At 38.3% G+C, this 16,234-nt stretch overlaps 1 protein-coding gene across 4 annotated transcripts in view; it reads left to right on the forward strand.

Annotated features, from left to right (window-relative positions):
• Positions 1-16,234, forward strand: part of DIAPH2 (diaphanous related formin 2) — a 984,211-nt gene that overhangs the window by 788,733 nt on the left and 179,244 nt on the right. For all 4 annotated transcript variants that reach the window (XM_047843487.1, XM_047843489.1, XM_047843490.1 and 1 more), the window contains one exon: positions 3,749-3,844. In XM_047843487.1, coding sequence (XP_047699443.1) covers positions 3,749-3,844 — 96 coding nt within the window. The remainder of the gene's footprint in view (positions 1-3,748; positions 3,845-16,234) is intronic.

Raw genomic sequence — 16,234 nt, forward strand, 5'->3', positions numbered from 1 at the left:
AATGGTTCTATGAACTTGGAAATTCTAAGTGAATTATCAACTTCACACAACTCAGTCACATACCAAATTTCACTGAAATTCATTTAAAATGAAGGATAATGTCTTTCAGATGATCATGTTAGCTTCCATTTTGTTTTAGGAAGAGTAACTGAAATGTAAATCAGTTCTATGATATATTTATAAACCCTTCATTCCTTCAGGTTAGGTATTTCAGGAAAATCTCTCAACTCTATGAAAAATAATGGAGCAAATGAAAAAGTAATAGTAGACTGAAACCTACATTTATTTATTTTAATATATCAATGATATTTACAGAGACCTGGCCTTCTCTTTTCTTTTCTTTTCTTTTCTTTTCTTTTCTTTTTTTTAAGAACCACTTAGCACATGCCTTCTCAGCAGAGATAGTATATCACCTCCAAGTGGATAAATATTGGTTCTTGGGGAGGTGGGCAGAGAAAAAGCTTAGATATTACAATTGTTTGTGGGCCCCCAAAGGGTTACACTATATAAACAGATATGCTGTACGTCTGTTGTATTAAATTTAAATGTTGGAGGGATGAGGAAAAAAATATCTAAAAAGGCTCCTCATGGGGAGGAGAGAAACAATGAAAAAAAAAAGAAAAGCTTAGAAATGGTAATCTAGCATAGTATTTTGACAGGTGTTGTCAGATGGCAACCATTAATTAAGTAAAGGGATTTATTTTTAATTCCTCTTTATATCATATTTGTTCCATCTTTTTAGTATATATACAATATAATCACATTGAAGAATTCTAATGAAATGGCCTCCTTATCATTGTTATAATTTTTTTAATGTTTGCACATTATTTATGTAAAATCACATATACATACTGTTTTGTAGTCTGCTTTTTTCACTTTTATACATGTATTTATTTTTCTACATAATATTTATAATGATTATTTTTATAAGAATACGTGAAATTCAGTTATACTATGGTTCTCTTCTGGTTGTACTTCTATATCTCTAGAAATTCCTTTTTTGTCTTCTCTGAAATTCTACTTCTCCTGACTGCTTTATAAAAATTGGGGTTCTCAGGAATTGCATCGTATGCTCTCTTCTCTTTTCATATAGTATCTCAGGGTGATCTCATGCATCTTCCAACAGTATTCAAATCTTTAGCTTCAGCCCAGACTTCACTCCCAGGTTTCAGCCTCATATTTTCAACTGCTTACTGTATATCCCTACCTAAATATTCTTCAAAAAATAATCATATTTTCTCAAACCTGTTTATTTCTCAGCCAGGTCTTATTAACTATATTAATACGTTCAAAGTATCCACCCTCTCCATTCACTCTCCTATCACTTTAGCTCAGTCCATTTATACTATACTCCTAGCCATTTCCCTTCCTTCTATTAATGCCAGCTGCTAAGTCATCTTCCACAGTGCTGTCTGATAAGTCTTTCTAAAATGTAAGTCTGATCAAGTCACTTCCTATTGCTTATGTTTCCCAATATAGCAGCCACTAGCTGCATAAAAGTAATAAGCACTTGAAATGTAGCTAATCTGAAGTTAAATGTGGCAAAATAAAAACACACTCAATTTCTGAGACTTAATCTGATAAAAAGAATGTAAAAAACAAATGATTATATATATATTGAGTTAAACATTTATTTAACATATCAAAATTAATTTCATCTGTTTTTAATGTTTTAAATATGGCTACTAGAAAGTTTAAAATTATGCAGCTCACATTTTTGGCCTGCATTATATATCTCTATTGGAGAGTATTGACTTACAGGATAGTACTCAAGCCCATATCATAGAATTATGATCTTTTACCATCTGGTCACCATATGCCTACTCCATTTTGTCTTCTGCTAACTGCATACAAAGAGGGCTGGTCTTGGTGTCAGACTGACTTGGGTTCATACGTAGGCCCCTCCACATGCCAGCTGTGTGATCTGGAACAAGATGCTTTAACTCTAGGCTTCAGTATCCCCAGCTGAAAAACAGAAATAAAACCTATTTCAATGTGTAGTTGGATTAAAAGATACAACAAATGTAGGGGCGCCTGGGTGGCTCAGTCTGTTAAGCATCCAACTTCGGCTCAGGTCATGATCTCACAGCTCGTGAGTTGGAGCCCCGTGTCAGCTCTGTGCTGACCACTTAGAACCTGGAGCCTGCTTCGAATTCTGTCTCTCTCTCTCTCTCTCTTCCTCCGCTCATGTGCTCACGCTCTCTCTCTCTCTCTCTAAATCTACTTCAAAAATAAACACAAACATTTTAAAAAATTTAAAAGATACAACAAATGTAAAGTGCTTACTGCATAAAATGTAATTCTCCCAGGTACATTCTAGCCATGCCAAACTACTTCCAGCTTCTCTTTTCTTTCTGTTATAGAGAGCAGGTGACAGTTTGGATGTGTCTACAGCTTTAATATTCCTAAATGTGCATAATCCCCTTCCCATGCTTAATCAATTGGGGTTCTATTTTCCTTTTATTTTTTCTGTTTTTACCAAATATTAGACCTGAGAACCTCTGTGTTTCCCTTTGTTTTTTATTTAATATTATGTCCTAGTGAATTCACTTTAAAAGAAGAAATGATTGATGTAACATCGAAGAAATCTCAAGTCAAATAAAGGGCCTAATCAAAAAAGGTTTTAGCTTGTTCTTGCCCTATAAGAGAATGTTTTTTCTGTGATCTGATACCCTATAGTCATTCTTTAAACAAAGTAGGATTTACATTTAACTTTAGAATAGCATCAGCAACAGTTTTTTTCCCCTCACTCCTGCCTTCTTCTCTTAACTCTTCTGCCTACAAATGTCCTCTATGCCAGACCCACACATTTAGTTACCACTCAGATTAACCAGTTAGTTAGGATCCTTTGTATCATCAGCTAGGCCTGATGGGAAGATGGGCCTCAGCTCACTGTGGATTGTCCACAGTGTAGAAGAGTTCCTGGCAATAAACACCTTGAGGCAAATGCTCTCGTAAATCTTAAAAGGGGTTTTGACAGCCAGAATTGTCAAAGATAAGAGTAGGGTAAAATGTTTTAAGTGCATTTCCATTAGGAATTCCCATGTACATCTTTTGAATACCCAGCTCATGGAATCGTAACAGTTCTTTCCCATAGGAAAAAATTAGAAACACAATAGCATTCTAAAAGGGATGATGAGACTCTGGCTAACGTCTCTCAAATGTAAACTGCAGGCTTTCAAATGATTTGGTCACCTTTTCTTTGTACAATGTCAGCATTTTGAAACGGGTAAAGGATATGGATTAGGTAGAAATTGAATGCAAATGTGTTTTGAAAATAGTGTCTTTTGAGATAATAGCAGATGACGGTTGAATGCTGAAAGTATTAATACAATCAGTATTTAACCTTGTGTAGCTCCGCTTCATCAAATCACACCCTGCACATTGATTGCATTAAGCCAGGTCTATGGTTTCTTGCTTAGAAATGTCTTAAAAGAATCTTAACAGGAAGGCAGCAGTAGCTGATCAGCTACTGTTTATTTGCATACTGAGTGTGTCATCAATAATACACAAGACAAGGTCCTTAAGTTGAAACAACAGTGAGATTGGCATGAATTTTGCTTAATGGTGCATAATAAGCAAAGTAGTCTATGGTGCCAGAAACTGACAGGATCCGTTATTCTTAAACAGATATATGTTTTTAATTTAAGGATATTATGTAAATCTGACAGGAGTTTTTCCCTTTATTTTCCTGTGGTTTAACTTTAATTGCCCCAAGATTAATTCTGATTTCTCCTTTCCCCTCCAGAGGGTGATGAAACTGGAGTAATGGATAATCTTCTAGAAGCCCTACAATCAGGTGCAGCATTCCGAGACCGCAGAAAGCGAATTCCAAGGAATCAAGGTAAAATCAATTCTAGCCTACATGATATTATAAAATGTGAATGTTCTTAGCCAAATACCACCCTCTGAAAAACCTTCCCAATGAATATTTTTTTAACAGTTGATCTCAGTTCATGTGTGAAAAAGTCTCAACAGGCTTCTATGTCTATGTGATCACAAGTTTCAACTTGGTAAAAGCGTCTTCAAATAACTATAGACTTTGCAAGAATTTTCAGAAACAAGGACTCAGCTGTGTTTCATATTAAATATTTTAATTGTTATTTTATGTGCATGTGGTTTGGGTGGAATGTGGCTTAAAACCATAAATGAAATTAAATTACTAAAAGTAATTGGCCCTAGGGATGTCACATTGGCTATTCACAGGTTAGGGAAACTGAAACAATGCTCCTTTCTAGAGGTTATTTTGGCTCTTTAGTACAATCCATTCTCCATTCTCCATGTTAATAGAGAGGAGAAGAACAGATAATCTAAGATCGTCAAAAGTCTGAAAGCATTTGAACCCCTTTTTCATGTATTTTTTAATTAGTAATAAAACCAGATTATGAAAATTGATCTCAGTGGAAGAAAAACAAAAAAAGAAGCCAAATAGCCTTCCTCACTCAAATAGTACTAGAAAGTTGTCTGTTTTCTCTGTTCATACCCTATGGCTGAGGAAGTAATAGTTCCTTTCAGAATAATCCAAGCTGAGCTATCCACCTCCTTTAAGGAAATTTCTATATTTTTAATTGATATCTTTTTTGGAAGAAGAAGAAATTAGGTGTTTTAATTTTAAAAGTCCTCTTGATGGGCTATGGAGCTATATGGAGAAGTAAATGGAAAAAGGAAAATTAATAGTAAATATGTAAATTCTACTTAATTTAGATTAATAAGATTTGACTTAAATAGCCTGAAATTCAAAAAATATTTTGTATTTGGACTGGAAAATATGTCTTCAGAATGGAAAGTGGTAGTTCTTTCAAACCACAATACTCCAACAAACCAGTAAAAGGAAGTGGAGCCCAGTACAGAGTTGTCAGGAAAGCTTGTGGTAATGATGAAATTAATGGAGGAAGATAAGAATATAAGTTATGTTCATCTTTTTTGCATTTGGGTGAATTTTGATGGATATAAAGATATTGGAGATGGCCTACAAAAAGAGTGAAAGACTGGAGGAAAGAAAAGTAAAATCTCTATTTGTATATTCATATTAATTTTTAAGGTAATGCTGCAAAGCAGAATACTAGGAGCACTACTAATCTGTAACTATGAAGCAGCCATTCCATATATCCTCAGTCTTTATCTGTAAGTTGAGAAAGTCCTATCATGCTATCAGAGACCCCTTCTACCTCTTAAGGAAAATAGAAACCTTCACTGTTCTTTCTTGAACTCTCAAAGCATTGAGTAAAAAAGCAAACTGAAATAATTTTTTTATTGATTCAGTTCTCTGCTAAGCAGCTGATAAGTATAAGCATGTTATTCTGTGCCATAAGAGAACTGCATTATCTTTCTAGGCTGTTTATTTTTAAAATATATTTGCTAAGGCCCCTGTTTGATTAGTCTCACATCTCATACTGACTCTAGAGAGATTGTACTGAGAAAGAGAGAGATCATTCCATGGGATTTCTGTGAGTTTGGTACTCAAGGGATACAGTGTCATCAACTGTGAAATACCAACAGTAGATTCACAAACTGCATAATTTTACAGTACTCATTCCAAGTAATCTAAATTGTGGCCTCCTTTGGTTTATAGCTAGAATGCCTCCATGAACACACAGGGTGAAAAATATCAGCACATCTAGTCCTGGCAGTCATTTCAAGTGACAGCAGCCAATGCAAATGTACAGCAGTAAAAAAAAAAAAAAAAAAACTAGAAGCAGACAGTGGCAGTGATTGGTAAAACATCTTGAGCATCAAAGTCCAAACAAAGGAGATGGGGAGGATGGCACAGAGTTGACAAGTCTGCCAAAAATTTTCCTGCCTGCTTGCCTCTTTCTAAAATCAACAGAACTGGGGATTTCCCCAGATTCTCTCTTTGTTTCTGACTTCCTAATTAGATCATATTTTCATGTTGACCTCCTTTTGTTGTCACTTTCTTGGGTACCTTATTTGGTTCCTTTTCAATGCCCCATTGACTTTATATTGTTATACTTTCCCTGGTCAACACCAACATACTTGCTCCTTTCTAATAACCTCCATTTCAACATGATGAGATAAAATCAGAAAAATCAAATTATAAAGAAGACTATTTTTATCAAGTAAAGTAAAATAAGAGGAAATAGCCAAAAAATCTGAAATCAGAGTCAGCCACAGACAGCAAAGATGTACTGCTCTGCTTGCCATCTCCATTATTATAACTTACAGATGGAAATTATGGTATGTAAAATATAGAGATCTACAATTGTGCTTCTAATTGCAGTGTTTTAAATTCAACATTTCAACAAAATGAGGTGATGGCTTATATTCTTCACTAGAAAATCAAAATATTAATAAATGGCATGATTAGTTGTCTAAATTATAAATCTTTCACACAGAGCCTATGTCCCCTCCCCAGGAGCTACCACATTAGGCAACTCAGAGGTCCCAAATACTGTATCTAGCCCAAATACTAAGAATTTTGTTTCAGGTAAGGGTCCCAAAAGATATATTTCAAAGGAGACTATTATAAAGGGATGCTAATGAAAAAAATATTGATAATGAGTATAGCACAGGCTCCAACCAGTGAGAATATACACAGGTAATAAGTAGCCACTATGGTTGTAGTAGAACAAACCATCTGAATATCAACCCAGATTATAAACTTTGCTAATACCAAACTCAGAGATTAGAAAATGAGCCCCTAAGTATTCATTAATTTATTGTACATCTGTTCTGTGAAAGGCATATGCTAGATATGGAGGAAAATGCAAAAATAATTAAGATTTCCTTAGTTATAAGACCTTTGTGTCTTGTGGGTAAGATGGAAAGTACAGAAAAATTACAGAATAAGGAAGAAAATAATAAGGATTACTCAAGAAGTATTAATATACTTTATGAGTTCAGATGAGGGAAATATACTTTATTGGATATATCAGAAAACGAATTCTGGAAGGAAAGGTTTTCAAGGATGAGTATGGATTTCATTAGTCGGAATTAGAGGTAGGGATAGTGGGCAAATGAAATGTCATTAAGAAAAATACAGAGAGGTGCCTGGGTGGCTCAGTCAGTTGAGTGTCTGACTTCAGCTCAGGTCAAAATCTCATGGTTCGTGAGTTCGAACCCCACAGCAGGTTCTGGGCTGACAGCTCTGAGCCTGAAGCCTGCTTCTGATTCTGTGTGTCCCTCTCTCTCTCTGTCCCTCCCCTGCTCATCCTTTCTCTCTCTCTCTCTCTCTCTCTCTCTCTCTCTCAAAAATAAACATTTAAAAAAAAGAAAAATACAGAAATAAGCAAGTGCAAAACACTTTGGGAGCATAGCAAATAGTACACCTAGTAATAAAGTAGACTGTATAAAGTATAGAAGTATGGAGATAATTCTGGAAAAGTAGGTTGGTGCCACAACATAGAGTGCTTGAATAACAGTCTGAGGTGTTAGCATATAATTCTTTCTGCAATGGGGATATACTGATGGTTTTTTTTTTAATTTTTTTTTTCAACGTTTATTTACTTTTGGGACAGAGAGAGACAGAGCATGAATGGGGGAGGGGCAGAGAGAGAGGGAGACACAGAATCGGAAACAGGCTCCAGGCTCTGAGCCATCAGCCCAGAGCCCGATGCGGGGCTCGAACTCACGGACCGCGAGATCGTGACCTGGCTGAAGTAGGACACTTAACCAACTGCGCCACCCAGGCGCCCCTACTGATGGTTTTTAAGCAGTGGAGGAACATGATCAAAGCAATATATTAGGCCATTTAATCTATAGAAATGTGAGTGATGCATTATGATTCTACTGTCATACTCTTAATCAAAAGAGATAATTTAGGGGACGAGGAGTAGCTACATGTCAAGGATAATCCTAGGGTTTTGAGTTTGAATAGCTGGAAGGACAGTTAAGTTATGAAAGAAAACTGTTAAGATCAGGAAAAGGAGTGGTGATGGAAGATGAAGTAAGTTTTAGGAACATGAAACTGAAAGTGACAGCAGAGCATTGAGGTCAAGATGTCCAGAAGTTTCTTGGAAATATAGGTATAGATTTCATCACAAGATTATTGAGTTTGTGAGATTTCTGGTTATAGTACGGAAATGGAAGGGATTGTTAGAGTGACTATTAAGAGAAAAGGATCCAAAAACAGAACTTTGAAAATGCCCTCAGTTGGGTGCTAAAAGTAGAACTAGCAAAGAAGATAGAGAAATAGTATTTGGGCAAGTGGGAGGAGAATCAAAACGTTGTTCTACGAGCAAAGGAAAAGGGAAGTATTGAGAAAGCAGAAAAGGTGGGCATTTTCAACAATGACATATGCTATGGTGGAATCAAAAAAGATAAAGACCAGTGATTTGCCATTTGGGACCTTTCTATCAACTTTTTAAGAGCGTATTTTCAATATTTGTATGGAACTGGGAACCAGAATGCAGGAACTAAGCAGTGACTAGATAGTGAGACTACAGGGATTAATAGTATTCATTTGACAAATGAACAATTGTATCGAATGATTCCTCAGTGTCATGTATTGGTTAGGTACTGAGGGTGTACCACCAATCAGGACACTTGCCTCAAGGAGCTCAGATACCTTTGGGAAAACATGTGTGTAGCTGTGTGATAAAATTGCAATGTGATTTTATATGTGCTATAATGAGATAGGAACCAAGTGCTTGTACAGTGCAGGAGTTAGAATAAGTTTCCCCACCCCCACTCCTTTGCCTCTCAGGTTTGCATCCCTGGAATATAGACTGTGATGTCTAGGAGTTTGGTGGGTGAAAGGAACATCTCACTTTTCCTCAATAACCTAGTATGTATCTACCCCTTATGAATTTTGCTGAACTTTTCTGGACCATCTTTGTTACAGCCTTTGTTAGCACTCCAGATGATAATTTCCACAGTTACAATCCACTTTGGAAAGAATTACCCATAAGTATTCCTGAATTTGTCATTATAACATCAAAGGTAAGCTTTGGAAAAAAAATACACGGAGAAAATCATTGCAGGAGTGAAAAACACACTTAAGATACAAATACACAGTGCCACATCTGTTTCATTACTGAATACCTGTAGACACTCAGAACTGGCTTGTCTTCTCTCAACCAACTTGACTTATTCATTCTTTGCCCACTAGAAGTAAATATAAACAGTCTTATTAGCAATAGATATCTAACAGCTATTTTGGCTATTACTAGATTTTGGTATATACTTCTAGACATTTAAAAAAACACATAAGGGAGGTTTTGCAAGATGGCGGCTTAGGAGGACGCTGGGCTCACTGCTCGTCCTGCTGATCACTTAGATTCCATCTACACCTGCCTAAATAACCCAGAAAACCGCCAGAAGATTAGCAGAACGGAGTCGCCTGAGCCAAACGCAGACGAGAGGCCCACGGAAGAGGGTAGGAAGGGCGGCGAGGCGGTGCGCACTCCACGGACTGGCGGGAGGGAGCAGGGGCGGAGGGGCGGCTCGCCGGCCAAACAGAGCCCCCGAGTCTGGCTTGCAAAAGCGGAGGGGCCTGACGGACTGTGTTCTGACAGCAAGCGCAACTGAGCGTCTGGGAGGTCATAAGTTAACAGATCTGCTCGGAAAGCAGGAAGGCTGGAGGACAAAGGGAGGGAGAGCTGCTGAGCCCCCGGACTACAGAGCTCAGTTTGGCGGGGAACAAAGGCGCTCGCCAGCGCCATCTCCCCTGCCCATCCCCCAGCCAAAATCCCAAAGAGAACCAGTTCCTGCCAGGGAACTTGCTCCCTCCACGCAAACACCCAACTCTGCGCTTCTGCGGAGCCAAACCTCCGGCAGCAGATCTGACTCCCTCCCACTGCCACAGGGCCCCTCCTGAAGGGGATCACCTAAGGAGAAGCGAGCTAAGCCTGCCCCTCCTGCCCCCATGCACCTTGCCTACCCACCCCAGCTAATACGCCAGATCCCCAGCATCACAAGCCTGGCAGGGTGCAAGTAGCCCAGACGAGCCACACCACCCCACAGTGAATCCCGCCCCTAGGAGAGGGGAAGAGAAGGCAGACACCAGTCTGACTGTGGCCCCAGCGGTGGGCTGGGGGCAGACATCAGGTCTGACTGCGGCCCCGCCCACCAACTCCAGTTATACACCACAGCACAGGGGAAGTGCCCTGCAGGTCCTCACCACACCAGGGACTATCCAAAATGACCAAGCGGAAGAATTCCCCTCAGAAGAATCTCCAGGAAATAACAACAGCTCATGAGCTGATCAAAAAGGATTTAAATAATATAACAGAAAGTGAATTTAGAATAATGGTAATAAAATTAATCGCTGGGCTTGAAAACAGTATACAGGACAGCAGAGAATCTCTTGCTACAGAGATCAAGGGACTAAGGAACAGTCACGAGGAGCTGAAAAACGCTTTAAACGAAATGCATAACAAAATGGAAACCACCACAGCTCGGCTTGAAGAGGCAGAGGAGAGAATAGGTGAACTAGAAGATAAAGTTATGGAAAAAGAGGAAGCTGAGAAAAAGAGAGATAAAAAAATCCAGGAGTATGAGGGGAAAATTAGAGAACTAAGTGATACACTAAAAAGAAATAATATACGCATAATTGGTATCCCAGAGGAGGAAGAGAGAGGGAAAGGTGCTGAAGGGGTACTTGAAGAAATCATAGCTGAGAACTTCCCTGAACTGGGGAAGGAAAAAGGCACTGAAATCCAAGAGGAACAGAGAACTCCCTTCAGACGTAACTTGAATCGATCTTCTGCACGACATATCATAGTGAAACTGGCAAAATACAAGGATAAAGAGAAAATTCTGAAAGCAGCAAGGGGTAAACATGCCCTCACATATAAAGGGAGACCTATAAGACTCGTGACTGATCTCTCTTTTGAAACTTGGCGGCCAGAAAGAATTGGCACGAGATTTTCAGGGTGCTAGACAGAAAAAATATGCAGCCAAGAATCCTTTATCCAGCAAGTCTGTCATTTAGAATAGAAGGAGAGATAAAGGTCTTCCCAAACAAACAAAAACTGAAGGAATTTGTCACCACTAAACCAGCCCTACAAGAGATCCTAAGGGGGACCCTGTGAGACAAAGTCCCAGAGACATCACTACAAGCATAAAACATACAGACATCACAATGACTCTAAACCCGTATCTTTCTATAATAACACTGAATGTAAATGGATTAAATGCGGCAACCAAAAGACATAGGGTATCAGAATGGATAAAGAAACAAGACCCATCTCTTTGCTGTCTACAAGAGACTCATTTTAGACCTGAGGACACCTTTAGATTGAGAGTGAGGGGATGGAGAACTATTTATCATGCGACTGGAAGCCAAAAGAAAGCTGGAGTAGCCATACTTATATCAGACAAACTAGACTTTAAATTAAAGGCTGTAACAAGAGATGAAGAAGGACATTATATAATAGTTACAGGATCTATCCATCAGGAAGAGCTAACAATTATAAATGTCTATGCGCTGAATACCGGAGCCCCCAAATATATAAAACAATTACTCATAAACATAAGTAACCTTATTGAGAAGAATGTGGTAATTGCAGGGGACTTTAACACCCCACTTACAGAAATGGATAGATCATCTAGACACACGGTCAATAAAGAAACAAGGGCCCTGAATGAGACATTGGATCAGATGGACTTGACAGATATATTTAGAACTCTGCATCCCAAAGCAACAGAATATACTTTCTTCTCGAGTGCACATGGAACATTCTCCAAGATAGATCATATACTGGGTCACAAAACAGCCCTTCATAAGTTTACAAGAATTGAAATTATACCATGCTTACTTTCAGACCACAATGCTATGAAGCTTGAAATCAACCACAGAAAAAAGTCTGGAAAACCTCCAAAAGCATGGAGGTTAAAGAACACCTTACTAAAGATTGAATGGGTCAACCAGGCAATTAGAGAAGAAATTAAAAAATATATGGAAACAAACGAAAATGAAAATACAACAATCCAAACGCTTTGGGACGCAGCGAAGGCAGTCCTGAGAGGAAAATACATTGCAATCCAGGCCTATCTCAAGAAACAAGAAAAATCCCAAATACAAAATCTAACAGCACACCTAAAGGAACTAGAAGCAGAACAGCAAAGGCAGCCTAAGCCCAGCAGAAGAAGAGAAATAATAAAGATCAGAGCAGAAATAAACAATATAGAATCTAAAAAAACTGTAGAGCAGATCAACGAAACCAAGAGTTGGTTTTTTGAAAAAATAAACAAAATTGACAAACCTCTAGCCAGGCTTCTCAAAAAGAAAAGGGAGATGACCCAAATAGATAAAATCATGAATGAAAATGGAATTATTACAACCAATCGCTCAGAGATACAAACAATTATCAGGGAATACTATGAAAAATTATATGCCAACAAATTGGACAACCTGGAAGAAATGGACAAATTCCTGAACACCCACACTCTTCCAAAACTCAATCAGGAGGAAATAGAAAGCTTGAACAGACCCATAACCAGCGAAGAAATTGAATCGGTTATCAAAAATCTCCCAACAAATAAGAGTCCAGGACCAGATGGCTTCCCAGGGGAGTTCTACCAGACGTTTAAAGCAGAGATAATACCTATCCTTCTCAAGCTATTCCAAGAAATAGAAAGGGAAGGAAAACTTCCAGACTCATTCTATGAAGCCAGGTTTACTTTTATTCCGAAACCAGACAGAGACCCAGTAAAAAAAGAGAACTACAGGCCAATATCCCTGATGAATATGGATGCAAAAATTCTCAATAAGATACTAGCAAATCGAATTCAACGGCATATAAAAAGAATTATTCACCATGATCAAGTGGGATTCATTTCTGGGATGCAGGGCTGGTTCAACATTCACAAATCAATCAACGTGATACATCACATTAACAAAAAAAAAAGAGAAGAACCATATGATCCTGTCAATCGATGCAGAAAAGGCCTTCGACAAAATCCAGCACCCTTTCTTAATAAAAACCCTTGAGAAAGTCGGGATAGAAGGAACATACTTAAGGATCATAAAAGCCATTTATGAAAAGCCCACAGCTAACATCATCCTCAACGGGGAAAAACTGAGAGCTTTGTCCCTGAGATCAGGAACACGACAAGGATGCCCACTCTCACGCTGCTGTTTAACATAGTGCTGGAAGTTCTAGCATCAGCAATCAGACAACAAAAGGAAATCAAAGGCATCAAAATTGGCAAAGATGAAGTCAAGCTTTCGCTTTTTGCAGATGACATGATATTATACATGGAAAATCCGATAGACTCCACCAAAAGTCTGCTAGAACTGATACATGAATTCAGCAAAGTTGCAGGATACAAAATCAATGTACAGAAATCAGTTGCATTCTTATACACTAACAATGAAGCAACAGAAAGACAAATAAAGAAACTGATCCCATTCACAATTGCACCAAGAAGCATAAAATACCTAGGAATAAATCTAACCAAAGATGTACAGGATCTGTATGCTGAAAACTATAGAAAGCTTATGGAGGAAATTGAAGAAGATTTAAAGAAATGGAAAGACATTCCCTGCTCATGGATTGGAAAAATAAATATTGTCAAAATGTCAATACTACCCAAAGCTATCTACACATTCAATGCAATCCCAATCAAAATTGCACCAGCATTCTTCTCGAAACTAGAACAAGCAATCCTAAAATTCATATGGAACCACAAAAGGCCCCGAATAGCCAAAGGAATTTTGAAGAAGAAGACCAAAGCAGGAGGCATCACAATCCCAGACTTTAGCCTCTACTACAAAGCTGTCATCATCAAGACAGCATGGTATTGGCACAAAAACAGACACATAGACCAATGGAATAGAATAGAAACCCCAGAACTAGACCCACAAACGTATGGCCAACTCATCTTTGACAAAGCAGGAAAGAACATCCAATGGAAAAAAGACAGCCTCTTTAACAAATGGTGCTAGGAGAACTGGACAGCAACATGCAGAAGGTTGAAACTAGACCACTTTCTCACACCATTCACAAAAATAATCTCAAAATGGATAAAGGACCTAAATGTGAGACAGGAAACCATCAAAACCTTAGAGGAGAAAGCAGGAAAAGACCTCTCTGACCTCAGCGGTAGCAATCTCTTACTCGACACATCCCCAAAGGCAAGGGAATTAAAAGCAAAAGTGAATTACTGGGACCTTATGAAGAGAAAAAGCTTCTGTACAGCAAAGGAAACAACCAACAAAACTAAAAGGCAACCAACGGAATGGGAAAAGATATTTGCAAATGACATATCAGACAAAGGGCTAGTATCCAAAATCTATAAAGAGCTCACCAAACTCCACACCGGAAAAACAAATAACCCAGTGAAGAAATGGGCAGAAAACATGAATAGACACTTCTCTAAAGAAGACATCCGGATGGCCAACAGGCACATGAAAAGATGTTCAGCGTCGCTCCTTATCAGGGAAATACAAATCAAAACCACACTCAGGTATCACCTCACGCCAGTCCGAGTGGCCAAAATGAACAAATCAGGAGACTATAGATGCTGGAGAGGATGTGGAGAAATGGGAACCCTCTTGCACTGTTGGTGGGAATGCAAATTGGTGCAGCCGCTCTGGAAAGCAGTGTGGAGGTTCCTCAGAAAATGAAAAATAGACCTACCCTCTGACCCAGCAATAGCACTGCTAGGAATTTACCCAAGGGATACAGGAGTACTGATGCATAGGGCCACTTGTACCCCAATGTTCATAGCAGCACTCTCAACAATAGCCAAATTATGGAAAGAGCCTAAATGTCCATCAACTGATGAATGGATAAAGAAATTGTGGTTTATATACACAATGGAATATTACGTGGCAATGAGAAAAAATGAAATATGGCCTTTTGTAGGAACGTGGATGGAACTGGAGAGTGTGATGCTAAGTGAAATAAGCCATCCAGAGAAAGACAGATACCATATGGTTTCACTCTTATGTGGATCCTGAGAAACTTAACGGGAACCCATGGGGGAGGGGAAGAAAAAAAAAAAAAAGAGGTTAGAATGGGAGAGAGCCAAAGCATAAGAGACTGTTAAAAACTGAGAACAAACTGAGGGTTGATGGGGGGTGGGAGGGAGGAGAGGGTGGGTGATGGGTATTGAGGAGGGCACCTTTTGGGATGAGCACTGGGTGTTGTATGGAACCAATTTGTCAATAAATTTCATAAAAAATAAAAAAAAATAAAAAATAAAATAAAAAAACACATAAGAGAAGCATTATGAAGAAATGAAGCTAAGAAACAGAATAAATGTAATTAGGTTTCAGAACTACACAGGGCAACCAAGAAAATGTAATTTGAAAAAAAAAAAGAAATGGGACACACGGTTATAGGTTATAGATCAGCAAGATAACAATATAAATGATAAGGTAAAACTTACCATTTGACAACAGATAGGGGACAAGGAACTGATTAAAAAAAAAACACAGAGGGGAAAAGAAACCAAACTCTAGGTATTAGGGAAAATACCTTTGCAACAAAACAAAACCCAAATCCCACATTTTCCTGGGGCTGTCTACCTCACATAAATAACAAAACCCACATTTTCCTGGTTCTTGTTTTCATATACATATCCAGGACCTCAACTGCCTATAAGGGATCTCTGCAGCATTCCTAGAGTTTCTCAAGGGGACATTTCACAAACACAGCCACACACCACTTTTCTTCTACCTCCACCTCTAATAATAACATGTATTTCCATGCCTGCTATTTGCTTTAGCACTGGGCACTTTAATGCCTTCATGATGCCAGAGTTTGACAGTGGTCAGTGACAAAGCAGGGGGAAACACCTCTCTCTTCCTTTAGTGTGGTAAAACACTTAACCAGTGTACCAAGCAGCACTAGCTTGTTCCTTAAAATCTTACATTTTGAGAGAAACAGCTTTCAAATTTTTTACATCCTTCTTGATCTCTATAGGATTTGGCCCCATATAGCAAGGCCCAAAGACAAGCCCATGACATATCCCATGTAGCACTCAGTATCATCCTCATCTTTTGATGACCAAGTTCTGTTAGGGTTTTGTGTTTGTTTGTTTGTTTGTTTGTTTGTTTGTTTGTTTTTATTATTAGAGGGTCAAGATGGTCATTCATACCAAGCTGCTTACTTCTTTCTCCCTTAGGATGAGTTCTTTGTCATGAGGTTCTTCAGTCTTCTATTTTGTAAGTGTTCAAATCTTGGACTAGCCAACTAAACCCCATTTTGTCTGTAGTAATTATATTGTAATGTGCAATTCAAATCTAATAAAAGATGACATAATGCAAGCAAATAAACAAAAATGCGGCATTCACCCAAATGATACTTATTAATCAAATACTATG

Source organism: Prionailurus viverrinus, chromosome X, assembly GCF_022837055.1.
Source record: "Prionailurus viverrinus isolate Anna chromosome X, UM_Priviv_1.0, whole genome shotgun sequence".
In the NCBI taxonomy this organism is placed as follows: domain Eukaryota; kingdom Metazoa; phylum Chordata; class Mammalia; order Carnivora; family Felidae; genus Prionailurus; species Prionailurus viverrinus.